At 39.2% G+C, this 27,866-nt stretch overlaps 1 protein-coding gene across 1 annotated transcript; it reads right to left on the minus strand.

The window, feature by feature from the left end:
• Positions 1 to 158: 158 nt before the first annotated feature.
• ddb1 (damage-specific DNA binding protein 1) lies at positions 159 to 27,754 on the minus strand. Its single transcript, XM_088371517.1, has 27 exons — positions 27,561 to 27,754; positions 26,767 to 26,915; positions 26,398 to 26,514; positions 25,558 to 25,779; positions 25,110 to 25,224; positions 24,691 to 24,788; positions 23,419 to 23,577; positions 21,909 to 21,992; positions 21,647 to 21,763; positions 20,593 to 20,695; positions 18,808 to 18,883; positions 18,624 to 18,732; positions 17,515 to 17,693; positions 16,886 to 17,049; positions 15,844 to 15,951; positions 14,483 to 14,690; positions 14,252 to 14,347; positions 12,825 to 12,936; positions 10,298 to 10,421; positions 8,017 to 8,181; positions 7,443 to 7,537; positions 5,643 to 5,813; positions 4,933 to 5,042; positions 4,247 to 4,416; positions 2,639 to 2,741; positions 1,801 to 1,924; positions 159 to 732 (listed from the first exon to the last, which is right to left on the minus strand). Exons 1-27 carry the CDS (start codon positions 27,619 to 27,621, stop codon positions 649 to 651), a joined length of 3,423 nt encoding a protein of 1,140 aa, XP_088227643.1. The 5' UTR covers positions 27,622 to 27,754; the 3' UTR covers positions 159 to 648.
• Between the last annotated feature and the right edge of the window lie 112 nt (positions 27,755 to 27,866).

A 27,866-nucleotide genomic window follows, 5' to 3' on the forward strand; every position in this document is an offset into this window, starting at 1 on the left:
AATCCACAAAGTCTGTAGTTGCCTCCAAAAAAGTTCAGCACCTGCATGATACAAATGTTCGGGGGAAAAAAAAAAGGAAATTATTGTTTTGGTTAATTATCCTCAAAAGGTATTGCCCTTATTCATTCAAAGGTGCAAAGAAAACCCGACACACGGGGTAACAGTACTAAAGCAATGTTTATTAGAACAAAAAACATCACAAAGACAAAATATCTATAAATCTATCATTTTCCTCTGTTTGTTGTTCAGACTTGAATAACCCCAGACGTGAAAAGCGGTTACATTTCAATGATGGCATGAAAAGGACTTGCTAACCTGCTTGAAACTGTCACAAATGTGCTAAAAAAACCTTTTTGGGTGAGGGGGGGAATTGTGTTTTCCCTGTTTTAGACACTCAATATTCCACACTGACCCAGCCACACACGTTCGGACCAATAATTTTGGTCTTTTTTTTCCCCATTGGATGCAATGCTAGGCCAGGATCTTTTTTTAACGAAGAGTTCAATGCGGATGCACCCTCAAGGACTCAACCCCTGACAGTCATGCACACATTGCTTATTTATAATTATTTACAATTCTGCAAGGGCCAAACATCTTTTCTAATTCATGTCTCCAGCGGACCACCTTGTGTCTGCGGGGCGTAAAATTCTAGTGGATCCTCGTCAGCTCCTCGACAATCTTAATGACCTCGTCCACAGTGGCTTCACGCTTCATGCCGCTGCCGTCATCGATCTGCAATTGAATCACAGCAAACAGCGGGCCATCATACGTGAGACAAAGCTCGCCAACGCTGGTTATGGCATAAACAAACAAGCACACAAAAAGCCAAACCCTGCTTTGGTTTATTGATTTTAGCTACAAATTGTAATCCTTTGCTGCTTCCAAAATTATATGAAATATTTGCCTTTTTTTAAATTTGAAGAAGGCTGTTTTTCATTCAGACTTCACCAGTAAGTAGGTGTGGACAAAATAAAAGAGAAAACAACATTGTTTTTTAATCAGCTCAGAAATCAGCAGAAAAAAAAAACGCATGCAGCCAGCACACACAAGGCCAAAAGGGCAGCGGCACACGAAATCTGCTCAGTGACATTTGTACTTCAAATGTGAACAGGACAATAATTAGGAATCTCAAATGTGTGTAAATGTTGAGATACCATAACTGAGCACAAAATGCCAAGGGAAGAAGAAACCTGTTGTGTGGGTTGAGTACAAAGGGGAAAAGTAGATACTGATCCTCATTGAGAAACATGGACTAAATATAAGGTCAAAGAAACAACTTGAATCTGACCAAGCTAAGAACACCAATTTATGGAAATTAACCAATAAAAAGTAGACCATGCTTTTGAATTGTTGTTGAAGGGAATCATTTTAAAAAACAAACTCAAAAAGCAGTCCGGGACAAAAAATGGCGAAAAAGCCAATGGCTAACTGAGCACACCTAAACCTGATTTTACGCGGACTTTGGGGGCCAGAATTTGGGAATTTTGTTAACCCCGAAATGCAGAAAGTATTTATTTTATATAATATAGTAAATATAATATAATATAGAAAGGCATGTTTCTGAACAGTCGAAGGGGTCCTTCTTTACGTTAATTTAGGTCAGTCATGTTGGGCAGCTGAAGGGGTCTGTTTGCGCCACACACATCGACGTCTGTTGTCATTTTATTAAAGGAGAATCAATATGTAGATGACAATATCAGTCAGATTGAGTCCCCTCCAAAAGATGTTTCAAATGATAATTTTGATCGGTGAGGGTCGGAATGAATGCTTCCCAAAGATGAAGATGATGATTTTGCCTACCTGTAGCGTACTGACGACCTCCTGCATCTTGGCTCTGCCTAGATCCAGGAAACTCTCAATCAGATCGCCGTCAATAAATCCTGTGGCCTGATCTGTCTTTCTCTCGGTGTGGAAGGACCTCCAGGTGCGTCAATGTCAAGGCTAATCAATACAAGGCAGCTGCTCTGCCTGAAGATGGTATTTACTGAATAAATCAAGCTTGTTTCATACCGGGTTTCCTAAAATCATCCAATTGCGTGACAAATAATACAGCCAACGGTGGACGACAGCTCCTATTAGAGACGGTCATTCCAAACAACGACAGACGCCCACAGCATGGTCATGGTGCATTGTTCATGAATTCACCTAGATACAGATTTGCTTGGGCAAATCTTGGTGATAATGAACTCTGTAGATAGAAGTAGAGGACCTTCATTGGGACAAAAGTAGTGCTTTTGTGGCATTTATAGGCAATTAAGGTTATTTGGTGGGCATGTCAGTTACTTATGGATTCGTGGCAGGGCTCAGTTCCTATCCCCTGCGAGTAGTGGGAGTTCACTGTAGTTCATTTACCCATCAATATTTGGAATCGATGATTTATCGAGCCTTCAAGCAACTGACGGAAAATGGAATACAGTATTATTGCAACCAGCAGAGGAACAAATCATTAGGTCTCAAGTTGCTTGCTTTCAGAAGGAGCAGTAAGATTAGCTACGCATACTGAAAAAATTACAAATATTACCAATATTTCACAGTGCACATACCAACTCCAGTCTTCTTGAGGAAAGTGTGTGGACTGTCTATTTGCCTTCATTGTAACAGGTGGCATGTATGCACATCAACATAGAAAAAAGGATATAAGCTGTGTTCAATTTTGCCAACACTCTTGATGACTTTGTTGAGGCGGTTCTGAAGGTCCAGGAGAAGGCTGTACCATCCCTCGGATAGGGAGGTCACCAGTCCTAACACATCAATTCAAAATAAAGGAAAGAACAAACAGTATTTAGAGGACTAACATTAGTAAGTGCCATGTGTCAGTGAATGTATCACCAAGACAAAGTACCAAACAATAAAATATTTTTTATCCAGGGAGAGAAAACCTTGTCTCGGCTGGTTGTGTAATGGAACTCAAAACACTTTATAGGATAAATAAATAAAAGGATCATTAGACGGACAACGTTCCTCATAATGCAAGTTTCATGCTTGTACGCCAGAAATACTTTGTGTGGAGCGAAAAGTAACCTTATTTCCTAACATTCAATAATTCATTGTGACTTCTCTGTTAAATTTTACAGTTTCAAGACTTTGAGAGTAGGTCGTACACGCTAGAAGTTAACTAACTTCTGTGTTATTCTGACACACCGGTGGAGATAATCTGCACTAAAATATACGGATGGCTGAATATGACGAGACTGTGCTGTGTTGGAAAACAATCCTCCTGACAGTCTGTGACGCCTTGAATACCACTTTTAGTACTGATTCGTCTTATGTTGTTGCTCTTTTGAACAGCAAATATCAAGTTAAGTGCCTGAAATTGGAGAAAGGCTGCATTCTTGAACAAGTTTCTTTACTTGCAACCTGCTTGAAGAATATACTGATTATAAGAACACTGCATTAGGCTTCAATTTTCTATCCCTATTCTCAATTTGTATGCTCAGTCTAATAGTGATTTTCTCCAATGGATACGAACAAATACAAATAATTGATGATCATGTGCATTTCATTTTTTCATTATTTCATTTGGCGTACAGTTTACTCAGCTAGTTTTAGAATATGCCGCACTATTTAAGGCTAGAATGGTACCTTAAAAACTTTAGCCTGACAAGTTCTAGAATGTGTTGTTTTGCTTTCAAGACAGTAGTTCATCATTAACTATCACAAGAATTATAGAGGTTGAGCAAAACTAAAACAAAACAAAATGTAGTAAAGAAACGACAGACACTGAAAATTGTTCAATCTTCTCTAGATCATACGATATCTTGCTCTGAGCAAGTAAACAAGGCAAGTTTACTTCAGTCTGTGTACTTGCTGGCCTTTGTCCCTTTCTCGTAACCATCAGATACATCACAGTCTCAACAGTTTCCAGGGACGATAAAGCTAAGAGGGTGATTTTTCTTTAGAACACATAATGGCAGCGATTTAACTCAAGTCTACAGGGATGGTTCTCATTTCTGGTTAAACCTTTTTCAGCGACATAAGGTGTGGAGAAAAAAAACGAGCTGATGAAAAGTGTAAAGGTTCATTTGACATCTCAGAGGCAAACACTAAACCGGATTTACATTTCCAAAGACTTAATTATCATTGTTCCGAGGTTCTTTGAAATGATAATGACTGAGACCAAACAGAAAGAGCAATATATTGCAAGACAAAATTTGCAACCGCCATTATTCCATTGGATGCAAAATACTTCAGCACAGATAAAAAATGACAAATTGAGTTGAGGTGGTATTTGTGTGGCTGTGCCTACCAATCATGCCATTGACCGTGCCAAACAGAACAGACCCTTGGGTGGGTGTGGAACTTTCCCCCAAGTTTTGCAGCACCAGCGAGCCGTGGCAGAAGACGTTAACGAATTCTCCAAGATGGAAAAGTCCCACTTCCTGGAGGTGCTGACGCTCCTCGTCTGTGGTGGCCGCACTGCCAGAAAGAATGGACTGTCATAATCTTACTCGCTACCGGGCAGACACGTTAAAAACGAGGGCAAAGGGAAAATTGGGAATTTCAATGAAGGGGATAGCAAAAGACATCAGAAGCAGTAACGGATGTTGTCTTGAGGTGTGGTGAGGTGATTGATTAATCTGAAGAAAATCATGAGGACCAAAGATATGAGAGGCTTTTGCAAAGGTCAGAAAATAGCAGCGGAAACAGATAACCAGGTGAGAAGTGGTGGAGAGCACTTGAGTAAGAGGCATATAATACAAAAATAAAGGTCACTAAGATTGAGTGCCCAACCTGATGTATTAAGTAGATAACAAGTGTCGGCACAAGTCAGATCATTTATCATACAACAATGACATCACCCGTGTAACGTTAACCACGTGACAAGCAATCTTCTCGCTTGGATGTATCGTAGTAATACTGAACAAAAATAACACTGCCATGGAAATACAGACACAGCTGATTGATAAAGATCTCCTTCATTCAGCTTCTCACCTGTCCTTCTGGCAAACAAACAGATTAAAGGCATTCTCAGCCCCAAGGAAGTTGTCATCGTCCAGAATTTCCACTGCACTCATCCAGTTGGGATTGAAGTCCCGAGCAATCTATGAAACATGCGAGACATGAACTAAGGAGTTACCATTTAGCCGTGTGCTTATGCAAAAACCAGTTTACAATGTAAGGATGTTTTAAACACAAAAGCACTGCATTGTCAAAAGTTACAAAACAGCTGAACTCTCAGTAGCGCTAAAATGTAAATGCGAAAATTATGACTATTTTATGTATTTTTTCAAAAGAAAACACCTACAAAAATAGATCTATAATTTCGCAATAATTTCTTCTTACAAGAAGAAATGTAACTAGTGTAAGAACTGTCTTATTTCAACATGTGAGATTAGATCCTAAAGTCTCAAAAACAATCACAAATCCATTAGGGAGGAAACTGGGGGTACATGTTTAATGTATTATTGTTTAAAAACCGTAGTTCCTATTTGCATCTATTCTAAACTTAGCCCTTCAGTATGAGCTCTACATGTGGCTCATTCTAAATTCTTCTTATCTTTTCCATCTCAAATTGATTTTATATTTGAGCTGCTTGCCCAAAAGCTGGGACGGATGCACGTTTCTGGTGGGGAAAAAAAATAATCACAAATCGCACTGGCCAAATTGACAAGCATAAAGTTCACAGTGCTGTAGTACTGTACCTCCTCAAAGTTGCCCTCCATGGCTTTGTATGCTAGCAACAAGACAGACCTCATCAGGTCTCCCACCAAGATAAAGTCTCCTTTGGTCTTAAGGTACAGGGCCATGATGTTGTTGTAGTGGTTGCACTCGGTCCGAAGCTCTTTCTCAGCCGTCCACTCGTATAGGCGGACCTGAAACACATACTCCAAGTAAGAAAGTATGTACATTGATGAGCGAGGTTAAATTATTTAGTTATGTAGTGGTTGTGAGAAGAGCAGGCTATTGTTTTGGATATGTTGCACCTCAGTGAGAATGGAAGTAAAGTGCTGATGTGTCTGGCAGAATAATCCATACTAAATAGCTCGGTAATAACTAAACAATACTTGAAAGATATAATTATAATTAATTACTGTGGGCATTCTGCTAACCGACTCAAATACACGTTTTAGTTTGGTACTTTATCTGAGAGAGAGCAAAGTAGTTGTGTTCAGAGTATTTGTCCAGTAGACGGCTGTACAGCATGAAGCCTTCAGACCTCCGCAAATCAGCAAGCCAGGGCTTTTTGATTTTTCTGACCGTAAGATGAGGCTGCGTTTATGGCTTGAATCCTTTTAGTCTATCTATAGCTCAGCATGGACGAGTGTGGCATTTAGCGCAGTAGTGTGCAAGTGGTTTCTTTCACACTGTGTCAGTGACTGCACAGAACAATCAATTCCAGATAAATCTATTTGGAAGTCAAAACTTGAAAATAACTGAGGAGACCCATCCTCCAACCCATGCCTCAAGCTGACATAACACCAGCACCAGTCAAACACAGCCTTGTGGTTGCAGCAGCCAGGTTAGCAGGACAATCTGACCGGATGGAAGGACGATCAAAGATAACCACAAATTACATTTACAAATTGGGATTATCCTAAATATGTGTGAGTCTAGTAATTATTTTGTGACATAATCAATGTGAGTTAAATATTATTTGAGCAACTTTATCTCCATATGAATATAAAAATACACGTTATGGGTCACGGATATTTTGGAACTGAAACACCATGGCTTCATTTGTCGGGCATGTATGCAACCATTTGTCATCATAAAATACCAGTGTATGAAAAATGGTAATTGCAGGCAAGGTCCAACCACTCAACTATTAACAGGGCTTGGGCCACTGAACAGTTCCACATGGCCAAAACAGTTGGCATCACTGTGTTAATGAAGAAAAATGCACAGTGGTCACGGAAATAATCATTAACAAATATAAAAAATTAACCAATGAAAATTAGACATGGCTTTTGAATTGTATCTTTCCTCAGATTAATTAAAAAATGTGAATCAGCCCTGAGCAAAAAAAAAAAAAAAAGTGTACCAATAAAATAATAAAATAAGATTTTGTTGCGGAGAATTTTGAGGCAATCACTGCAATCAAATGGATTTTGTAACTTTCAGTGAGAATTCGGAACCTCTTCTGGCCTAAATTTTATAAGCAAACCGTTTAAGTTGTCTCGGGTTTGAAGGGCGCTTTCTCCAGACGACGTGTTTCAACTCCTTCCACAATCAAATTTAAATTAGGGTTTTCAAAAATAAGCAAATTAATACCACACAAGTTATTTCTGTGAACATTTTTACTTTGTTTGTTCTTCTACAGTAGGGCAAGAACAATGTTGTCCACCTGTGTACCTGTATCTTAAAAATTAAGATATGTTATGAGGTACTTTAGATAGCTAGCAAACAATATTTAGGTTTTGGCTAATGTGCAAGATACTGTTCTGTCTTCACTTCTACAACAAACAAAAGTATTATGTCTGAAACACTGAAGCAGTAATTACCGTGCTATTGATACTGGCCAAGAGTTTGCCATTGAACTCAAGCATTGAGTAGACAGCTCCTTTCACCTCCTTTTCTGCTACTGTTTGTAGTTTTCCTAAAGGGGAAATAAATGCCAACATTCAAAGTGTTGTTCATCTTCAACCTAGACAAGCTCTTAATGAGGCACAACTCAATTGCGCAAACAGTGATACAGGTGTGGGTTGAAAAAAAATAAATCGATGGAATTGTGCAGCATTACTAGAAGTGTGCAAAGCAGGCAATACACCTTTGAAAGGACGCGGCATGAAAGGAAATGAGAAGAAGCTGTAGAGGTTAGGGACATGTCTGATAAGAAGTGATAAGCAATGATTAAGTGAAAAGCGGAACAAGAGCAATGTAGGACAAAGTGTCCCTGAATGGAGAAAGTAGAAAGAAGAAAATGAAACTGGCTGTAGTATGACAAAAGCAAATAAAAAAGAGATGGATGAGAAGACAAACTGTATATGATTTAGAAAAAAAAAAAAAAGAGAAAACCACTTAGGTTAGTTTGCCTGTGTTTGGAAAGCAAAAACTTCAGAAACAGCCTATACTGACCATCAGTGTAGTGGAAAACAATTATACGTCCCTGCTTGGGCTCAGCTTCCTCTGGGTAAACCATGGCCGTGCCAACAACAAAGTAGACTGACGGGTCTTTTCCCAGTCGGCAGGACACCATGCTGAGAGCATATTCACTTGGGAGGAACTGATGGGCATGCAGCACTGAGAGAAATGCACCACAAAAATATGTTAGAACGGCACAACGATGAAGTATTTCAAATATGTTTTTGCAGCAAATCCAAATTTATGGACAAAAGTGGAAATTCAAACTCTGCACTGTGAATTTGAAAGACTTGATTCAAGCCTTTAAAACGCAACATTTTTTTTCTCCACAGTGTGACAGGCTTTGGCTCCATTACACTGTTACAGAGTTTATTAGCTGAAATATGTCGTAGGATTATGAGTATTATCCATTGACACAGTCAGGAATGTGTCCCATTTTGACTCATAAAGTTCTCAATGCCACTGACTGGTTAGAAATTTTATGAGAATGTGTTTAACAGTCCTATATGTGACAACTCAACCAGCACCATGCCACTGACATAAAACCACCAAGTAACCTCCAGCTGGTGTGGAAGACTATAGAAAAGTAAAAGCAACTTTGGTCATGCCTTAGTCCTCATGTAAAATTTGGAAGTTTATTATATATGTGTGTAAAACATGCTTACTTTAACGTTGGTTTATTTCAACCTTGGTAGGTGATCAAAAAATTGTAAAATTTTATTGTGGAAGAAGGTTTATATTGTCGAAGGGAAAGTTTTATTTTCAATATGCATTTTGTCCAGGGTGAAAGAACCCTAGGGTGCTAGAAGCAAAAGAATTATGTATCCAATAAAACATATTTGACATGACCAATAAAGCCATTCAGCAGCTGGGGAATTTAGCCATTTGAAAAAGTGCATGTTTAAATGAGTGGCTCAATCTGATTAAAGAATCATAGTTGTAAATTACGATACAATGCATTTTTTCCCCACATCTGTCAGTTTTAATTTTTTTTTTTTTTTTTAAACCAACGGTAAAATAAGCAGTGCAATGCAGCTATCGCATGACTGAAGAAAATTGATTAAAAATAAGGCTGAATAAATAATTGAATTCAAACTGATATCACAATGTAGAGGCTGCAATTAAGGGGGAAAAAATCCTGGTTTAAATCGGTCAATATTTATATTTATATGTAAATATCGATATTAAATGAATATTTAATACATTTATATCAGTTCTAACATGCTCAGTGCTTTAGGTAGTGCAGTCTACCTGTTTGCTGTTTGTTTCATGAAGCATGAAAAGTTCGAGTCGTAAACCCAGAGATTTGTTTGCAGTATTGTTATAATCTGATTAATGATTTACTGACTTATGTTCATGCCACACTTGTTCAGTAGAATTTTGTGAAGTTGTTGTAGTGAACGCTTAAAATAGACTGCTAAACAAGATGTTTATTTAGTAAGTTAACAATTAAAAGCGATAATGCATGGTCCATTTGCCTTTACTTTAGCAGAAGCCTGACCTATAAGACTAAAACAAAGTATAAATCTGACATTATTGTTATACAGATTAATTTATTTCATCTGTATTATAAAATCTTTCAAGGAAGAGGACCTTGAAACAAAATCATATTGAATTGCAATTTTGGGGGCACAGAATTACAACAAGATAATTTTTCAAAATCGTTCATGCCTAAAAAAAAAGATCATTAAGTGAATGAACGTTGCTGAATTTGATTTGCATTTAGACACACCTGATGACTCAATCCCTTATTTACAATTATTTACATAATGTGTCTAATATATGCAGATTTGTAAAGGCCCAGGTCTTTTAAAGCTAGGTGGGGTGCATCAAAATCTGCATTACAAAACATAAGAGAGAAACCACTATATATAACCTTTAACTGGGTTCTTAATTGGAAATTGTGAAGTTCAAGAAGATGAAGCAAAATTCTCAGTTATCCAATTAAAGTTGGCCCACGCTCGCATTGAGCTATAATAAAATACTGAATGCCTGTTTATCATACAACACCAGAAATTGTACGCAGGTTCACGTTCAAGTAAATCTTGACACAAGTAAATGCAAATTTGTTGATGTGCCTGTTTAAATATGTATGAGCAAAAAATAGATGATGAATGAGTGTCAAGTCAAGGCGGAGGAAAATACATTGTGGATTGACCTGATAAACCTCAGTTATTCTCGAGGCAGAGTGCATTATTTTACCATCAGAGCAGAGGCAAATATAAACGTGCCAATAGCTGCGATAAAAAAGGAAATGTACATCTGGCTGTCTCACCTTCAAAGGTGTGCTGATCCACAACTAGCAGACTGTGAACTTCTACTTCGTCGCCAAAAGATGTCTCATGGGGAGAAGTGCTGCTGGGGAAGAGCTTACTCGAGCTCACGCTGCTGGAGAGGGCCTGGAATTATGCAGATTGATGACATGGGACAGGTACTGAAATTAATACAAATTGAATCATAATACAGTGCATAGAATAATTCCCATCTCTGTCTGCAAAAGCTCTATAGGAGTCTCGACACCATCTGTAGAACCATATGCACAGCATTCAAATAAGGAAACCTCTTTATGGTCACCATGCAGAAACATTCAGCAACATTTGTCTCTACAAGTCGTGCACCCTGGTAGAAAACGTAGATTCCTTGAAAGAGTAAACACAGGATGGGTGGTCTTCTTTTTTTTTCCCACTCGTTTGAATGGGTGTGACAAATTTAAAATTGACTTAAAATTGGCAGATTTGGACAAGAGCCAATTCATCCAATATTTGGTGGTAAAATATTGTATGAACAGCCATTACAAAATTGGGCTACAAGTCTAGGCATTAGTAACCTGTGACAGTAAATAGTACTGAAAAGACTATAAAATGGTTTAAAATTAGTGCAATTCTTTCAAAAATTATCATTTTCAATTGCATTTTTTAAACTTGGCTTTAGAAGTATGCTTATTCGTTGTTAATTTTGTCACAATTCAAAATTTTCATCATAAAGTCACACAAGACTGTAGAATGTCTAATAATGTGACAAGACCAAGCTATTTATACGAGTACAAATGTCAATTTTTTTAAAAAATAACACAAATTGTTTAACACACATTAAATAAACTGAAATTCATAAAAAGGGTAAAGTCCAAGGAAGCCAGTGAAGCTCTAAGGAGAATGTTCAATGTACACAGGTTGGAGCCCTTCGTATCTGTCCAAACAATTTTATGTAAGCGCAAGTTTGCATTTCGATGTGCTGCCGCTTTGTGTGAAAGATGTCAATCTCAGTTGAAGGGAGAAAATTGGTGATGTTCAGGATAAAGCTAGGACCACAAAGACAATACCCTGCTATGAACTGGAAATTGTTAAGAAAATGTAGCAGTACAGAGTAAGTTTTACATCACAGTGAGCGCATGCTGGCCAAGCATTGAGGCCATACTTTGAAATTGACACCTTCAAGCTGGATGAAAATTCTGAAAAGACCAAATGCAGTATTTTGTAACAGTGAAAAAGCCGAGGCTTTGAAGACTAAGCATGCAGTACCAGCTGTCAAACAACATTGTATCAGGTGCTGGTGAAATAATGAAGGAGGAGTAGGGCTACCTTAAAATTCTTCAAATTTACTTCAAATCAACAGGTATCCAGTTGGAACTTGAATAGAAAAATTGCATTTATCCCCAAAGGGCAAGTGTGCCGTTTCGTCAGGACAATAATTCCTCCCCAAAAAACATTAAAGCTGATTTTGAAACTGATATATTAAAAAGTGCTACAGTGCTATAAAATATTGCAGAAAGAGACAAAAAGTCTGAAAATTATTGGATGGTCATAATTACAAAATGCTGTGTCAAAACCCACAGCATTTCAGTGAAAACACAATGCTATTTAGATTAAGCTAATTTTACATGAAGGTAAACTGTGCCCTTAACTGCATCTGCTGTGTATTGTTTATTTATTTAATCACAGGTATCTACTACGTCTACTGCAGATCTATTCGCTATAATTTTGTTTGTCATGTTTGTTGCGACCGTTATATATATTGTCCATTTATTTATTTATGTTTTCAATGTTAATCATTAATTCATAATATACGTATATTTGCATGTTTTATAATTTGTGTAACTACTACATATTTGTTCTTTAACCTCTCTTGTCAAAGTCAAAGTCTGCTTTATTGTCAATTTCTTCACATGCCAAGACACACAAAGAGATCGAAATTACGTTCCCACTATCCCACGGTGACAAGACATAGTTCACAATGTTCATACAAGTAAACACCAACTCTCGGGTGTGGATACGGCTGATAACTGAATTTTCCCCTCGGGATCAATAAATTATCTATCTATCTATCTATCTATCTATCTATCTATCTATCTATCTATCTATCTATCTATCTATCTATCTATCTATCTATCTATCTATCTATCTATCTATCTATCTATCTATCTATCTATGCTTTTGATTTCTGAAACTGGCACATAAAAAATGAACGATCATAAGCTTGGAATAGCTCAGTTACATAATCATTTTTCCGTCCTTTGAAATCCTACTTACAATTCCTAACAGCAACAGCATATTAAATTTCAACTGCCTGACTTATGGGTCTTATTCAAAACAAACTAAACTTAAAAGGCAAACATGCAAACATATATCTATATGTCATTTCCGATATGGAATAGTTTGAGAAGATAATTTCAAGTACACTTTGTTCAGCCGGCCCTAATGAGCTCTCAGGCTCGTCCTATACAGTAAATAGTGCTCATTGTCAGCATGGCTGTGCAGTTGGCCCCTGGGCGCTCATTATCCCAACATAACGCAATGCTACAGTACCTGGGTACTTGCACTGGGTCGTACAGCAGAGGTGGTACCGCTCACATCTTGGATCTCCACCCGGCTGGAAAGAACCCCAAAACACTGTGAAACCTCCTGGTAACAGATGCGCCTGGAGTGTGAAGAAAAATAGAAAGAAGTGAGAGGACACACAAAGAGTTGTGGCAGGAAGCCAGTAAATCAGGTGGGAGGGGGTGTCAGAATTTCAAAATGGCAAAATACTGCAATCACAACAGAAGAACTGGAGCTCTTGAATTAAATGATTGTCATAAAATAACTCGATTCTTTTTTTGATGGCGCCATTGTGAGCGTGGCAGCCTCCCTGTTCTCTTTTCTCTTTATTTTCTTCTTTCTCTTTCTTTTTGTCTGTAATGTGGAGTTGGCCCGCAGCGATGTGTGGCCAAGTTCGGCTGTCCACTCAGCGACGCTGGTGCCTTCTACCGCACGTCAGTGAGTGCAGATAGGCCCGGCGCAAATTCTTCCTGTGCCTGGCAGCCGGGATGGCTGCGTACGTCGAACAGGATCGTGTGACTCAGCCACAGCCGTCCTGTTCATCCAGCCGGTGCTAACACGATCCGGCTACCGCGCTTTTCCCTCGTAGTGAGGTCAGCTCACTCGTGCTCGTCGGACCCTGGATGTGGCCGACCTTCGCCGTGTCTGCCGCGTGGTGACGACGCACACCATCTGCATCTGCCCCGACTGAGTGCCTAGGAAGCTGCTCACACGTTGCCGATTTTGACGATTCACAACCACAGTCCATTATTCGAACTGTTGTCTGCGAATTGCCCACCAAACTGCCTTTACGCCTATTTGTGGACTCTACGGAGGCTATTTGTGTTTTTTGAGGTGTTCTTCTGGGCATCTGAGGGCTGTGTGGCGGATTTCAGGATCACTTAAGTTATTTGTATCATTTAAAGTATTAAGGCCTCTCACCCGCTGGCCTGCAGTTAGTTTTTTTTCCCTTTCTTACTGCGTTTTGTCTGTTGCTTTGCCTTTGATGGCTTTAATCTTGTGGCACTTATTAGTTCCTTTGTTGGCGCCGTTGTGGCTGCCTTCTCCAGAAGCCAATTAAGTTGCGCTCATGTCATCAGTATGTCTTTTATATACCCACTCGGCGGTATGACTGCTGCTGGAAAACTGAATTCCCTCCCGGGATCAATCAATCAATCAATCAATCAATCAATCAATCTCCATCCATCCATCCATCCATCCATCCATCCATCCATCCATCCATCCATCCATCCATCCATCCATCCATCCATCCATCCATCCAATCATTTCTGTCAACAAAAGAGCGTGGAAAAGGTACTGTAACACGTACAATGAACAAAAAAAACAACAGGACAAAAAAGCTGATGGTAAAATGAACCAAACAAGCATAATTAAAATATTATTAACACATATGTACATTTGAGGCAAAGACTGACCTGGGGGATTCGTACAGAGGAACAGTACGGATGTGAAGTTTCTGAATCTCGTCGATGGTACCAATGGTCAGAGTGCTGTTGTTAGCCAGAGCCAGACTGTAACCAGTGGCAGAGATGGTCAAAGACATTTTTCTTTTTTTGTCAAAGTGCATATGACTTGTTTCAAAGTTGAAATTTCCCAATACTACACTTTAGACTGTATCTGGATCTAGAGTTTGATTGAGTGCTAACCTGTCAGGATAGCCTTCTGAGTTGAGTGGGCACATATAATTGACCTCCTTGAGGTTGACGTTGGAAAAGACCAGCTTGTGGTTGGAGGAATAAATGACAGTCGGCCGGTCAGAGCAGGCAAAGACATTGGAGGTGGACAGGGATCGGAAGGTCCTCAGCACCGTGGGCTGTGTGCCCAGGGTAACCTTCTTGCGCTCACTCAGGGCGCCTACAGCAAAAGAAAGCATGTGGAATAACCAAGTTATCTTTAGTTTGAAAAGTGGAGTTGAAAAGAACTTAAATTTAAACCCTTGCCGTAAATATTTTATAACGCTTATGTGAAGTTCACGTTTCCAGTCAGGTGATAAACATTCCAGCGACAGGGTAGATCAACTACAGTACAGTTCACAGGTCTCGAGATAGTGACGCTTTTTTTCAGCGTAGGAGTAAGAATTTCATCTTGTCGCCAGCATACATTTTAATGCTCCCTTCAACACGGGGACTAAATTAGATTTTGTGGTTGAAGGTGTGTGTAGTGTGCACATTGTGTGTATTCAGACAGCTTTGGACTTGCGCATGGACCACGTAGGAGAATGTGTTTGGAATATGCATGCTGCATTTTAGGATTCACGTCAGTAAGTAATCCACAGAGGAGCAGTAATCTGGGCATTCAAATTGATGAACACGTTGGCATGTTCATTTATTATCCAATTGGTGCATCTGTGAAAGTACTAAAAGAAACAGTTTTCCGGTGTCTGTTGTTTTTGGAACTACGGAACACACTATGAATAACACCGCGTGCACATCTGCAGTCCAAAGCTGACGCGCAATTGAGCAAGTAGAAAAAGACTTTGTGTGAATTTCTGTCCGTTGATAAACTTGAAAATTAAGCAATGAAAATCACAGTGCTTTTGAATGGGGTTCACCAGAGGTATCTCTGCAAACAAACAAATGAGTGGAAAAGAGTGATGGTACCCTGGATATTTTGTTGCACAATGGTTTGAGGCAAACACTGCAATCAAACGATTTTTGTAACGTTCAATGAGACTCTTGCACCTCTAGTTAAGCAGGTATTTTAGTCCAATCATCATTTGTCTCAGTTGTCTAAAGGTTTGAAGGGTGCTTTTTCCTCGGTTGTTTCAGCTCCTTCCACAGATGTTCAACAAGATTTAGATCAGCGCCACTTTGGAAAAGTCCAATGGTTTGCCCTTAGGCATCCTAGTGTATTCTAACAGTGTTCTGGGTCATTATCCAGTTGCAAGACCCCTAACATGACAGGTAGTGGATTTATCATTCTGAAAACATGGAGTTGCATAACTTGGTGTTATTGAACAACTCATTTGGTCTGCTGCCTATGGACTGACATAATGAAAAGCACATACCCGTCTGCAGATCCAGACCAAAGTAGAAGAGCGCGCCATCCCCGAGGGCACACAGCAGGTAGTAGCTGCCTTCAAAAGTGGTCATTAGGATAGAGCGAGGGATGATCTCTAGAAATGGTCACAGCAAAATGACATATTTTTGTAAGAAGACGTAATGTGTTCATACAAGAGTAAAATGATGGCAAAAATGGCTAGTCATGAAAATTTATGACAGCTATCGACCAGGAAGCAAATATACGCCTAAAGAAACTAAATGTTTCACCAACAAAATGAACATGGTAACACTGGGGAAATATAACATTACCTTGCTTCTGGGAAGCCTACACATAGTAATTAGAAAACGTAAGAATAATCTTTCATCTGTTTGAAAGAATGATTTTAATTGCACTGTTATCAACCCACACTCATTGATAATATTTTGCACTGCTGTGTATTTATGAGAGATTTATCACGGATGAAACATTACCTGGGAAGAAGAGTTCTCTTCACAATAAGGGAATTTGGTCTCCACAGAATGATGATTTCATAAGTTCAACCAAATAAGCAGTCTTCTTTATGACATGACGATAATTATCTCTCAAATCCTTAAATGATGCACTAAATGTAGAAATACTGGTATGGCCTTTGGGCATCTCTGGAAAAAAAAATCGCTGCACCCTCCAGTGATTCATAAATGTGGATTGCGGCATATTATTCTTTGACTTGGACTTGAATTTTTATGTCCAAAGAAGGTCCGTCACATAAAATGCCAAATGAGGTGCCAAACTGCTCTTGGCCTATATTCAGTGTGCTGTTTGTCACAAAGCAATTTCCCTCGCCTCTCGAGTTTTACTTATGTGAAGGTATTAGGGACGTTTTTGTCTTGCCTTCGAGAGTGCCTGAGCTGTAAGGATATTTCACTTTAGTGGATTTGTAAAGTCCTTTAAGGCATTATATTACTTTGACTGGGCTATGGAAATGAACTTCACTTGGCACCCTAGAAGTTTACAGTACTCTGAGAAGCCAGAAACAGCATTTGTGTTTTTTTGCCATTTGCCCTCACCTCCACCCAGCATTTCCTTGTGAAGGGCAGTGAAGCAGGGCAGTTTCAACACACGGGCTGATATGTCAGTCCACAGTCCCACGGCGCAGAGTGGTGATTCACCGCCCCCTTCACCAAGTGGCGTGATGTCAAGGCAAGCCACCTCGTGTTCCATATCGGTGTTGCTGAAGAAGACACAAAGAGGTTGACACCCATACTATGAACGGTGTCAATGTGGACACAACACAGCAAACTTTGGATAGGGGAATCATCTTCATGTGAAAAGTCCAAGTTGTGAGATATATGGGAGATATTGAAGACTGGCAAATAAAACTGATGAAGCACTCCCAAGAGCACCCATATAAAGCCCCCAACTCTGACTACAGTTTCATGAATAGTTAACATACAAAATAATCATCTTTTAATTCAATATTTTAACAAGATTTAGATGTATTGTCAACTGTAAAATGGTTACACAATGTCAAGGAAATCAGAAATGTGTAAATGCTGCTGTAATGTCACTCAACCTTTTAATTATTCTCAATTATCTCTCGACAACCTGCCGCCACTCTTGCAAACATCGACTAGGTGACATTGATTGGTATACAATGCAATTTCTAATTATGTGCCCGAGTGTCAAATTGTCCTACCTAATCTGTTTGAGCTCTCCAGCTAGGATCTGAAGATAGTAAAGGGCACGGCCTACAGCAAGTACAACCTGAGTGTGGTTGCAAGCAGCCACACTGATGTTCCTGCCCTGTGGCTCCTTCCATTCGCTCACTAATGCCTTGCTATCCTGAAGCACCAAGCGGACGGAGCCGGACGTGATCTGAAAATACACAAGGTTTGGTAGTTAGAATATTATTCTGCACAGCACCTCTGGCAAGTGACAGAAGGGTTACAGTGATGGGTTAGGGTGAAACAAGATGAAGTCACTTCAAAGAAAAGTTCACTGATTACATTTGGTGTACGCCAGAATTGCTGCTGCCGCCTGGAAAAAAAAATCCTAATTGCTTTTTCTACAATCTCACAATTGTTGGGCAAAATAACAAAGATAAAATGGGATTTGGTATCCCTTCTTCCAACTTTTACTAAAACGCTCACATATTTCATTTTCTACAAGAAAGGACAGGTACCAAAGTCTTGTTGGAAATCAAAGTCAAGACTTTAAAGTGCTGTGTGCATTCAATCATCTGCTGAATTTTATTGGGTCAGCCCAGAAAGCTGAGTAGTACTTTAGAATATTGGTTTTCGTTTTTTTGGTTGCCAAAAAACCCGGACATTTCATTCAGTTCATTGATAATAGTTTATAACTAATAAAAATACAAATCTATGAAATTCACATTTATTGAGCTGCACTATATTTCTATAAGGTTGAGGTTTGATTTAGTACTGTAAAACGTATTGGCAGACTGGCTGAAGACATTTCAGGCAAATGACAACATGCACAATACATGGAAAAAAATCCTGGTAATTCTGTTAATGCAAGAGATATAATAATAATAATAAAAGAGAATATAAATGTCAATAATCATATTAATCAGCGTTAAAAGCGTAATGAGTTGTTCGTAAGAGCTTTCCACAACAAATTTCACTTTTAATTTGGTAGCTGTACTCTTGAATAAATCAACTTCTTTATCTTTAAATGTACAGAATGTCACATTTCATCAGAAAAGAAGAATTCAATATGAAACAAGTGTCAATTGTAGCCAAAGGGGTCACATTCTGGCGTGATATGTGAGCCTGTGTGGATGCTAACCTGAATGAGCTGCTGGTGAGCTACATTGCCGCAGTAGAATGTCTGCTGATTGTCTACAAAGCCTGGAAGTTCTGTCTCTTCAACCTCCTCACCACTCAGCATCAGCACGCTAAAACACACAATTACGTCAGAAATTCATTTCTGATACCATGTGCATCTGACATGCTCTGTTGCAACGGCTCACCGTGTTTGACCTACGAAGGACAGCACCAACATGTCGTCTGTCTCTCTTCCTGCCTCCGAGCGGAGCGGCCACAAACCTGGAACGCAATTAAAAACAAAATGACTTGCTCAATCAATTTTCTAATTAGAGAAGTACAAAATCCAGCAAGTGTCCCAAGTCTTTTGTGCGTTTTTTTTCTCCAAGGTTTACATTTTAAGACAAACATTGCAAATCCCTCTCATTGTGTCATTGATTAGTTTAAGTGAATAACTGTCTCATCTTGAGGCAGGAGGCAGCAACAAAGACTTTTAGGGCAAAATGGATCAATAAACATCTGAAAGTGCCAGCAGACCTTAACTGGTCTATGTGGCTCATTTAAATTACAGCAATGAGCACACAAAGAAGTTAATTTCCTGAGACTAACATATCATTAACACATGACAGGCGAATTGACACTTGGCAGCAATTACTATACTGCATATTGTGCTGTACTAGAAAAGACAACAGCAAAAGAACGTAAGAAGGTCAACTGCTCTTGTCAGGGAAAACTGATTACATTATAGAGCTCTGAAAGAACCCTATACATCAAATGGGAAGAGCCATCAGTGAACAGAAGAGGTTGTGCAGCTTTCCGATCTCCACCAACAATGTGAACACTTCCGACATAGCCGGTTCAATGAAAGCTTATACAGTCTCCTCCAAAGGTATTGATTGGAATGGCGATATAACGCATTCAGAAATACTTCACTTTGATTTTATATTGCAATTTGCAATAGTTACCATGAATGGATTCCATTTACCGTATTTTCCGGACTATAAGGCGCACCCAAAAACCTAAAATTTTCTCAAAGGCCGACAGTGCGCCTTATATATGTATGGACCAAATTCCTAAATTTAAACTGGCCCGAAGCATTGTGTCATGAAATCAATCATAAGTGGCCTGCTGAAGACTATGAATCATGAATCAAAAAGACTATGGATCTTTTTTATTATCATTATAAAGTAATTTGTTGCGTCTGAAGTTGAAATAAAAAAAATAAAATGGAGAATGATTTGATTTGGATTATAAATCTGACATGATGCATTAATTGCGTTTTATAGTCCGGTGCGCCCTATATAAGGACAAAGTTTTAAAATGGGCCATTCGTTGAAGGTGCGCCTTATAGTCCGGTGCGCCTTATAGTCCGGAAAATACGGTATATGCCCAATGCCCTACCATGAGGACTATCAAGTAGTCCTACAAGTGGATAAAGACTTGGTAATGTCCATCAGTGCAGGGTGGTAGCGGCTTTTGGAAGAGAAGCTAAATGGCACTACCTTCATCTGGCACTCGCCAGGAAATTAATTATTTAAGTGTAACTCCGTAGCTCCCACATTGAGGTCTTACTCGGGAAAGGGAGTCATAATTTGAAGTTTGGTCAATATCTGGTGTCCTTATTTGTGTGTCTGGTCATGTCCTTGACAAAATAATCCCCGCTCTACCTTTAATGGACGACGCCATGTTGGAACGGGTGACTTTACATTATTGCTTCCTTTCCCCAGCAAGACCTCAACGTGCGACCTCCTCGGGTGCATTTTAAAGCTGTGGTAAAGCTTGCAATTTTTCTGGCATTTATGATACAAAGCCAAGATAGATGACAAGAGCCAACTGTTAACATTGAGAGCGCTCAGATAGGCCGCAGCTGGTGTTTTGGCAAGGGGACCCAAACAGCTGGGCAGGTTCAAAAGGCTCTGCTGTCAAGTCAGGGCAAGATTAGGGCCTCATTAAACTCAAGGCTTGAAATTGAGGTGATGAAACACACAAACCTTTGATACCCGGCAGGTCAATGCTGGCATGCTCATGAATCCCAATGCCGTTGCGAATGATCCGAAGAGAGCCTTCCTTGAATGCACCTGAACATGTAACTAGCTAAAGGCAGCAAATGAAAACACAAAAATAAACATGAGCTTTGACATGGCAGTGAGATGCTACAAGCAATAGGAAAACTCTTTCTGCATAAATTACAAATGTGTTTTGATCCAAGAGCTTGATGTAAAGAACTCCATTTATTTATCTTTCCATTCTGATTGACCGCATCAGAACATTGAACATCAATCAGACAGACAAGATAGTCGATACAAAAACAAACCCTGCAATTTCACCCCTAGAGGAAATATGTGATTTCACTCTAGCAACACACCACGACACACATAACGTGGCATTTTGTTTGTACCGTCAAGAAACATTCCATTATTGTTCTTTAACGTCAAAGGTACAGCAGGGTGCTTTCAGCTATAAGTGAGATGCAATGAGAATTTAATGGAATGTGTAGTGATAAATTACCATAACCTCCAAAACTATTAGAACTGCAAGGTCAATTCCTCTGTTTTTGCTGTATCCTGAGGACATATGGGCTTCACATCAACAGAGGAATGAGATGAAATTCAGAAACCCAGCTTTTATTCCGTGTTATTTACATCTGGTTAACACCTCAGGATAGGATGTGCAAAATGAGCATGGAAGATTCACACGACTGATATTGTCATATTTTTTTATATTGACTGGCATATCGCCCAACCCTAATCTATAATCAGATGTCAAAAGCTGTAAAAGCTGTGGCAGCTGGTTTGACTATGCTGGCTCCCTGCTAAGGCTACATTCACTGTGAGACGGCAGCCAAACGTGTATGAAATAGAGCTGCTGGAAATTTGTCTTTGTGTCATGAGTGCACATCAGTTATTTTTTGGTATTGAATAAATTAAAAATCTAGTCACACCATTATTATTACTATTGCATCATCAAAATGCTCATGGCTGCACATGATTGAAAATATGAATGATGAACAATAAATGTCAATATAATATAGGAATGAGACTTCACCTGGCCTTGTCCTTGCCTCTCCAGGTCGACCACACACATATCCACAATAGGCCCCAGATTAGTGAACGTCTCCATGACAGCCACATATGAGCCCTGGTCATTGCTGTCCACATTGAGCTGTTGATGAAAATAAGAGCATTTGTAAGAATATGTAAATGAATAATTAAATGGGAAAAAAAAACACTTACACAGGAGGACTGGAAAACAATTTACAGATGTGACAGTACTATTTGTTCATTAGTGTGGCTAACCAATTGCGTACCTTTACCAGTTGGGAGTCACCCAGTCTGGATCCCACAAAGACCACACCATTATCCAAGTAGGTCAAACACTCAGCAATGGACGTCTGTCATTGGAGAGAAACACAACATGTTAATGTCTTTAATCATGTTTTATCTTCTTTTCTACATACTCTTTGTATGGGATGTACCAGTATTACCTGAAAGACTATAAATTGCTCATGTTTGAACAGAACATCTGAACAGTCAGAAATATAGCTGATGCATTTACTATCAGTTAGGGGATCGAGAAAATAAGGAATATAAACTTTGTTTGGAAAGTTGCGGGGCATCGAATGGTTTAAAGTGCTGTCAAAAAGAACGCACTTGAAATGGAGCTGTTAAAGTGCAAAAACAAGCTATGCACTGTGTTTAATTAATGTGCAATCGAGAGTCATATTTTTCTTACATGACAACGCAGAGATACTGCTACCCGTTGGCTGAGCAGAATGGTCCCAACAATAAAGCCAACAATTTAAAAAGCAATCTGTCTCTAGCTCAGCTGGAGCACTCCCCTTGATGGTTTCTGGCATGAGCACCACTCAGAGGACTTGCAAAACAGCCTTTACTAGACTCTTTGGCAGATCGTAAGAGAAAGGTGTTGCAGACCTGTCTTGCTTTTCACGCGTGATTTGGCTTTAAGACTTGGTATTGACGTGTAGCCATTGTTTAAATCACTCTAAAATTGATAAGTGACACCCGGCAAGCAGCAAAGAGAATGATTTGCTGCATCCTCTGTATAAGTGTGGAAAGATCCATTAGGTCCTGTCAAGGCTATAAAACACTAAAAACGCTATAGTAGCCCTGAGAGGATGGGAAACTGGAGAAAAACCAACAAGCCAGAGAAATAGTGGCCATGCAACCTAAAAGGGATAGGAAAAATTCCAAGGAAGCAGCTCTGCTAGCATAGTGAAGACAGCCATAGACGACATAAAAGAAAGACTATGAAGGTCTACTTGAAGGGATTCACCGTAATAGAACGGCAAAAGAAAGAGAGGGTCCCCAGCGAAATGCCAGTTTTCCCCACTATGAATATGTTGCTGCTTGGTGTGTTTAAGCAGCAATTATTGGATGGTTTAGAATTACGGCAACATCAATGCTAACTTCCATTCGTCCCTCGAAGGCATTTTGTATTATAAGTTAAAATTAAGTGAGCTAGATGACTGTTTGGCTGAACATTTTGGTATTTAAATGCACTATGTTTTAATTGTCTTTTTTTGTGTACCAGTTTTAAAGTGAACTTTAACTGGGGGTGACGAACAGATTGAAGCAAATACGCTTAACCCATTATGCAAACTACACGAGCGAGAGACTTTATTTTTGTTTGCTCCAAGTGATATTATACTGTGGTGTACAATTTCTTGACAGTAAAGCATTAGAATGGTTTCTTAGGAATATATTAAAAAGTGTGTTTTAATAAAATGAAATGTGCGAGATTGGGAATGCATCCCGTAAAAACAACATGGACATAAATATAAATATAATATAGAGCACCTCTCCTAACAACTCCACATGCAAGTCTTTGAGGGCAACCGTTCCATCCATTAGCTCCTCTTTCTCCAGGAGCAACATGAAAAGACGCCCTTCCATGTCTCCCAGCAGGTAGCGTGATCCATTTGGGTCCACTCGGTTGTGACAGACAATAGTGCTTTGCTGCAGTCAAGCACAAAGATGCAAGGTCAATAAAACGACAGGCAAGGTGGATCAGGCATATCAAAGAAACATAATAATAGAAAGGTCAATGTATCATTGAATAAAGTGCTGAAATAATGCGGACCTTGGTGCATTGGTAAAGGCAAGAACTAAATCCAGAGGAAAACAAGGGGTCAAACCAAACCTTTGGTTGATTTACGAATAAACCCGTAATACTGTAGAGTACATCTTCCGTGAGCAGACTTGCACAGCAACTTTTCTAGTAGCTCTCTATAACATATTTTCTAAACTGCAATAAAATTCAACCTTATGAACTGAAGTTTTATAGGTAATACTGTAGAGAAGAACTAAAAATAATGTGTGGTTCTGGCCATATGAAGAAAGGGTTGTAAAATGTCTTTTTTTAAACACAATTGCCTGTCTCTGCTATGGTGAGGGCAAACAAGACTCAAGAAAATATGACAACATAATGTCATTCAGCACAAAATGTTATTAGTTTAACGCTAAGCAAATGTTATTTACCTGCACGTTGATTTCTAACTAATAATTCTTTATCCCCTTCGATGGATTACAGCTCGTTAAAGCGACAACCATTTTTCAGGGCTTTGCTTTCTATAATTTCTGTCGAACTACAATTCAAGGGCTACGTCTGATTTTTATTGGTTATTTCTCATTAAATATTTATTTATTCCTTTTTCCAGGTTCGTTATTTATGCAACCACTGAAGGCTCATCTTACATAATAGAGTACCAATATTCTTTTTCCTGTATCTATTATTTTACTCAACTTTTTAAGATTTACTAGAGGTTTGATGAAATCAGTCTGCCGTCAAAGATGTCCTACAAAGTCTAACAACATTTGAGTTGTTTTAAGCTTTTATACATTTAAAATAAACTAATGAGATAACAAAAATGTAAATCATTTCTTGTGTGGATCTTAAATAAATGAGCTCCAAGAAAGGACTACATTCAAAAAGTGTAAAAGTATTTGTTTGCTGACAGGCTGACCATCTATCAGATACCATATTAATTCTGGCGTTTCCCAATCTGCACCAAAAATCCCTTTGACATAAAACACAATCATAGCAGCTTGTTTTACTGCTTATACAATTACCTTGATAGTGGGTGGTGCAATGGCCAAATATTTGTCTCCATTGTGGTAAGAAATTGACTCCTGTCCTATGATTATAGCACCACCAAAAGGCTCGGGAACTAAAATGCAAGCACAGCAAAGTTAAACAGAGAGACAAGACACTCTTGGAACCATTTTTAAAAGATTGATTTGTAAAAGTGTCAAATAAGATAACGACGTGAGAGGCCAACAGCACACGATTTGAATAAAACTATTAAAGACCCTTTAACACTGCACACAGTGCTGTTGACCAACCCATACATTGTTTTGTGCTATAACAGCCTCAGCAGGGGCGTGCACACATTACAGTGAATTTTAATGATTATTTGAATTTAGTGGCAGCATGATGTTACAACATCTCGGCTCATCCTGTACGCAAGAAAATACACAAAAAAATTTACCTGGTATGACCATAGATGCTTCAGCCTCAACATTCTCCTGTTTCCAGGGGCCCTTGTTGAACTCCTTTTCCCTCAGAGAAACCTCATAGGTCTTAACATGGCGCCCCTGGGGGTCCTATCATAGTCAAACAGAAGGCCAACGTTAAGATGCATCTTTAGACTAAAAGAGCATCAATTAAAGTTTATGCTTTAATTTCGATTAAGACCTTAGCAGCATCACAATGGAAAAAACAACATTTGATCAACAAACACTGTCATTAGCTTAGTTTCCTTTTTGATCCAGAATCCGTAACCTTTGAGCCAAAATAGTTAAGCGAAAATGGCTGCAAAATATGCAAAAAAATATACACTGCAAAACATCGATGGGTTGTAATTTTGTTTCTGCCAGTTTAAATCAAACTGCTGTACAGTACAGTGCTGTATACCAATGGCCCTCAGCAAAACATACCTGATAAATGAGGCACACAGTTGGGGCCTGGCAGCCATACAGGAAATGAACATCAATAACTTGCAGCTCCTCCAGTCTGATGTTAAAGGCCTTAAGTTCACGATTGTCGCGATCCAAAGGGATCACCTTAAACAAGCCATCATATAGCCGCAGGCCAATCATACGACATTCCGGGTCAACAATTCCAATAATACCGGTCTCTGAGGGCCGTCCAATGCGATCCTGGAATCAAAACAGTAAATTTACAGGCGTTTATGTGAGCAGTATAAAAACATGAAAAACGCAATTTTATATTTTGTTTTACAACGCGAGACAACAAGTACCACTATGCAGTAGGCCATATGTCACAAAATGCAGTCCTCGAGGGCCTCGATCCACAATGTTTTAGATGTCTCCCTGCTCTAACAATTTAAATGATTAGGATCATTATCATGCTTCTGCAGAGCTTGCTGATGAGCAGATCATCTGAATTAGGTGTGTTGTTGGAGGAGAAACATACTTAAAACAATGTGGAAAGGAGTACTCAAGGACTGGAGTTGGTGACCCTTGCAGTAGACTGCACACAGATCTGATTGGCTGGATTGGACCAGGAGATATTTGCATTTTTTGCAAAATCTGTGATCGGTTGCAGGGTCAAAATTGTACAGAACAAGTTTTTTGAAAAGATTGCCGCTGATCGGATTAGTGATTTGCTTTTTTTTTTTTTTTTTTTTAAACTCACTGATTGGCAATCGGCTCCAAAATCCTGATTGTGTGAAGCCTACAATGCAGCTGAATATCACCAAAACAGTTTAGAATTGACATTAAACGGAACTTTTTTTTCTCAAATTGATGACCCACCTGGACATTCCCATGGGCACGAGTGATGATGTCAATGCTTTCGCCGTTCTGTTTGTATTCAAGGATGCAGGCGTTGTACTTTGATGTGAGAATAAATAGCAGATCCTTGTTCTCACCCTACAGAGGATAGGAAGGTGATGAACCAGAAACTAAACTGGAACTTTGCTGCTAAAACGGTTTCAACATTGAACATAGTTTTCTTGGCATTTTGATTTCCGCCATTCCTTTGCTTTGTTAAACATATGCACCTGATATCTAAATATGGCATCTTAACACAAAAGACGTGTCCACTGTGAATGAATATTTGACTGCGAAGTCAATGCCACACATTAATGTATACAGTAAAAAAGAGCTGAAATAAACCTGCACCTTGGGTCTAAAGAGCTCCATGACTGCAATCTTTCCATACATGCCCACTTCCTTGACAGGTCTGAGTCCTTCAGCTGTGACAACATAGATCTCCAACCTTGTGTTTTTTGCTATTAGCAAATTGAGGTCTTCTGCAGAGGTGAAGTGTCCTGCAAAATCATCAAGCCAAAATATGCTGTTTACGATATTGTTTGTTTGTATTGACAGACAAATTGAAAAGATTTTGACAATGGATGGTTTTGCATCTCAGGATTACTTACTATGTGTCATTTAAAAAATGAAAGTGTAGCAGCAATTAAGTTTTATTGAATTTATAATACCACCAACCAGAGTTAAAACAAAGCTAAATATGAAACAACTGATTGGCAAAAATGGGAGAAACATTTTACTTTTACTTTCGGGCCGTTAATAAACAATATTTCAAATATGGGCCCCACAAAATTGCTGCTAGTCTTACTGCAACTAGTAACTCCGTGTTATCAACAATGATGAAGTCATACAGGAAATACCTTGATGAACAAAGTCTGATGAGTATTATACTCTAACAAGTAGGCAATATTGACGTGAAATCTAAGCACATCAATCATCAGCTTTCCTGGATCACATGTGAGCTAACCAACAAGGCAAATGCATTATAAATTGACTATGAAACGTATAGCCAAGACAAAGTTGGCAGGTGAAAAGATCTTAGCCAAACCAGAACGATCGGCTACAGGCCCGTGCAGCGCGGGAGTTCAGATAGCATGCAACTTGCAAGCTTAGTGCTGCGACATACAACAACACGGGGCATTTACCTGTGATGCAGGCGTTGACCGCCGTGGGTTTTTGAGCCGTAACCACGTAGTTGTATGACATCTTGACAAGAGTAGCAGATAAACACCAAAATAGTGTTATATCGCTCACGAAAGTGACAAAATCATTGAACTACAACTCCCGGAAGTAGTTTGTTACTAAAGCCTTGTGTCCACGAAGCATCGCGAGTAGCAACTGCAGCCTAGAGCGCCTTCTTTGTCACGGAGGCTACATGGAGGAAATGGGGAACCCCTGTTAACCTCTCCTCCAAAAGTATTCAAACGACACGGCCAGTTCATTTGTTTTCG

Source organism: Syngnathus floridae, chromosome 3 (genome assembly GCF_059516105.1).
Source record: "Syngnathus floridae isolate MCC-2025c chromosome 3, RoL_Sflo_1.0, whole genome shotgun sequence".
In the NCBI taxonomy this organism is placed as follows: Eukaryota; Metazoa; Chordata; class Actinopteri; order Syngnathiformes; family Syngnathidae; genus Syngnathus; species Syngnathus floridae.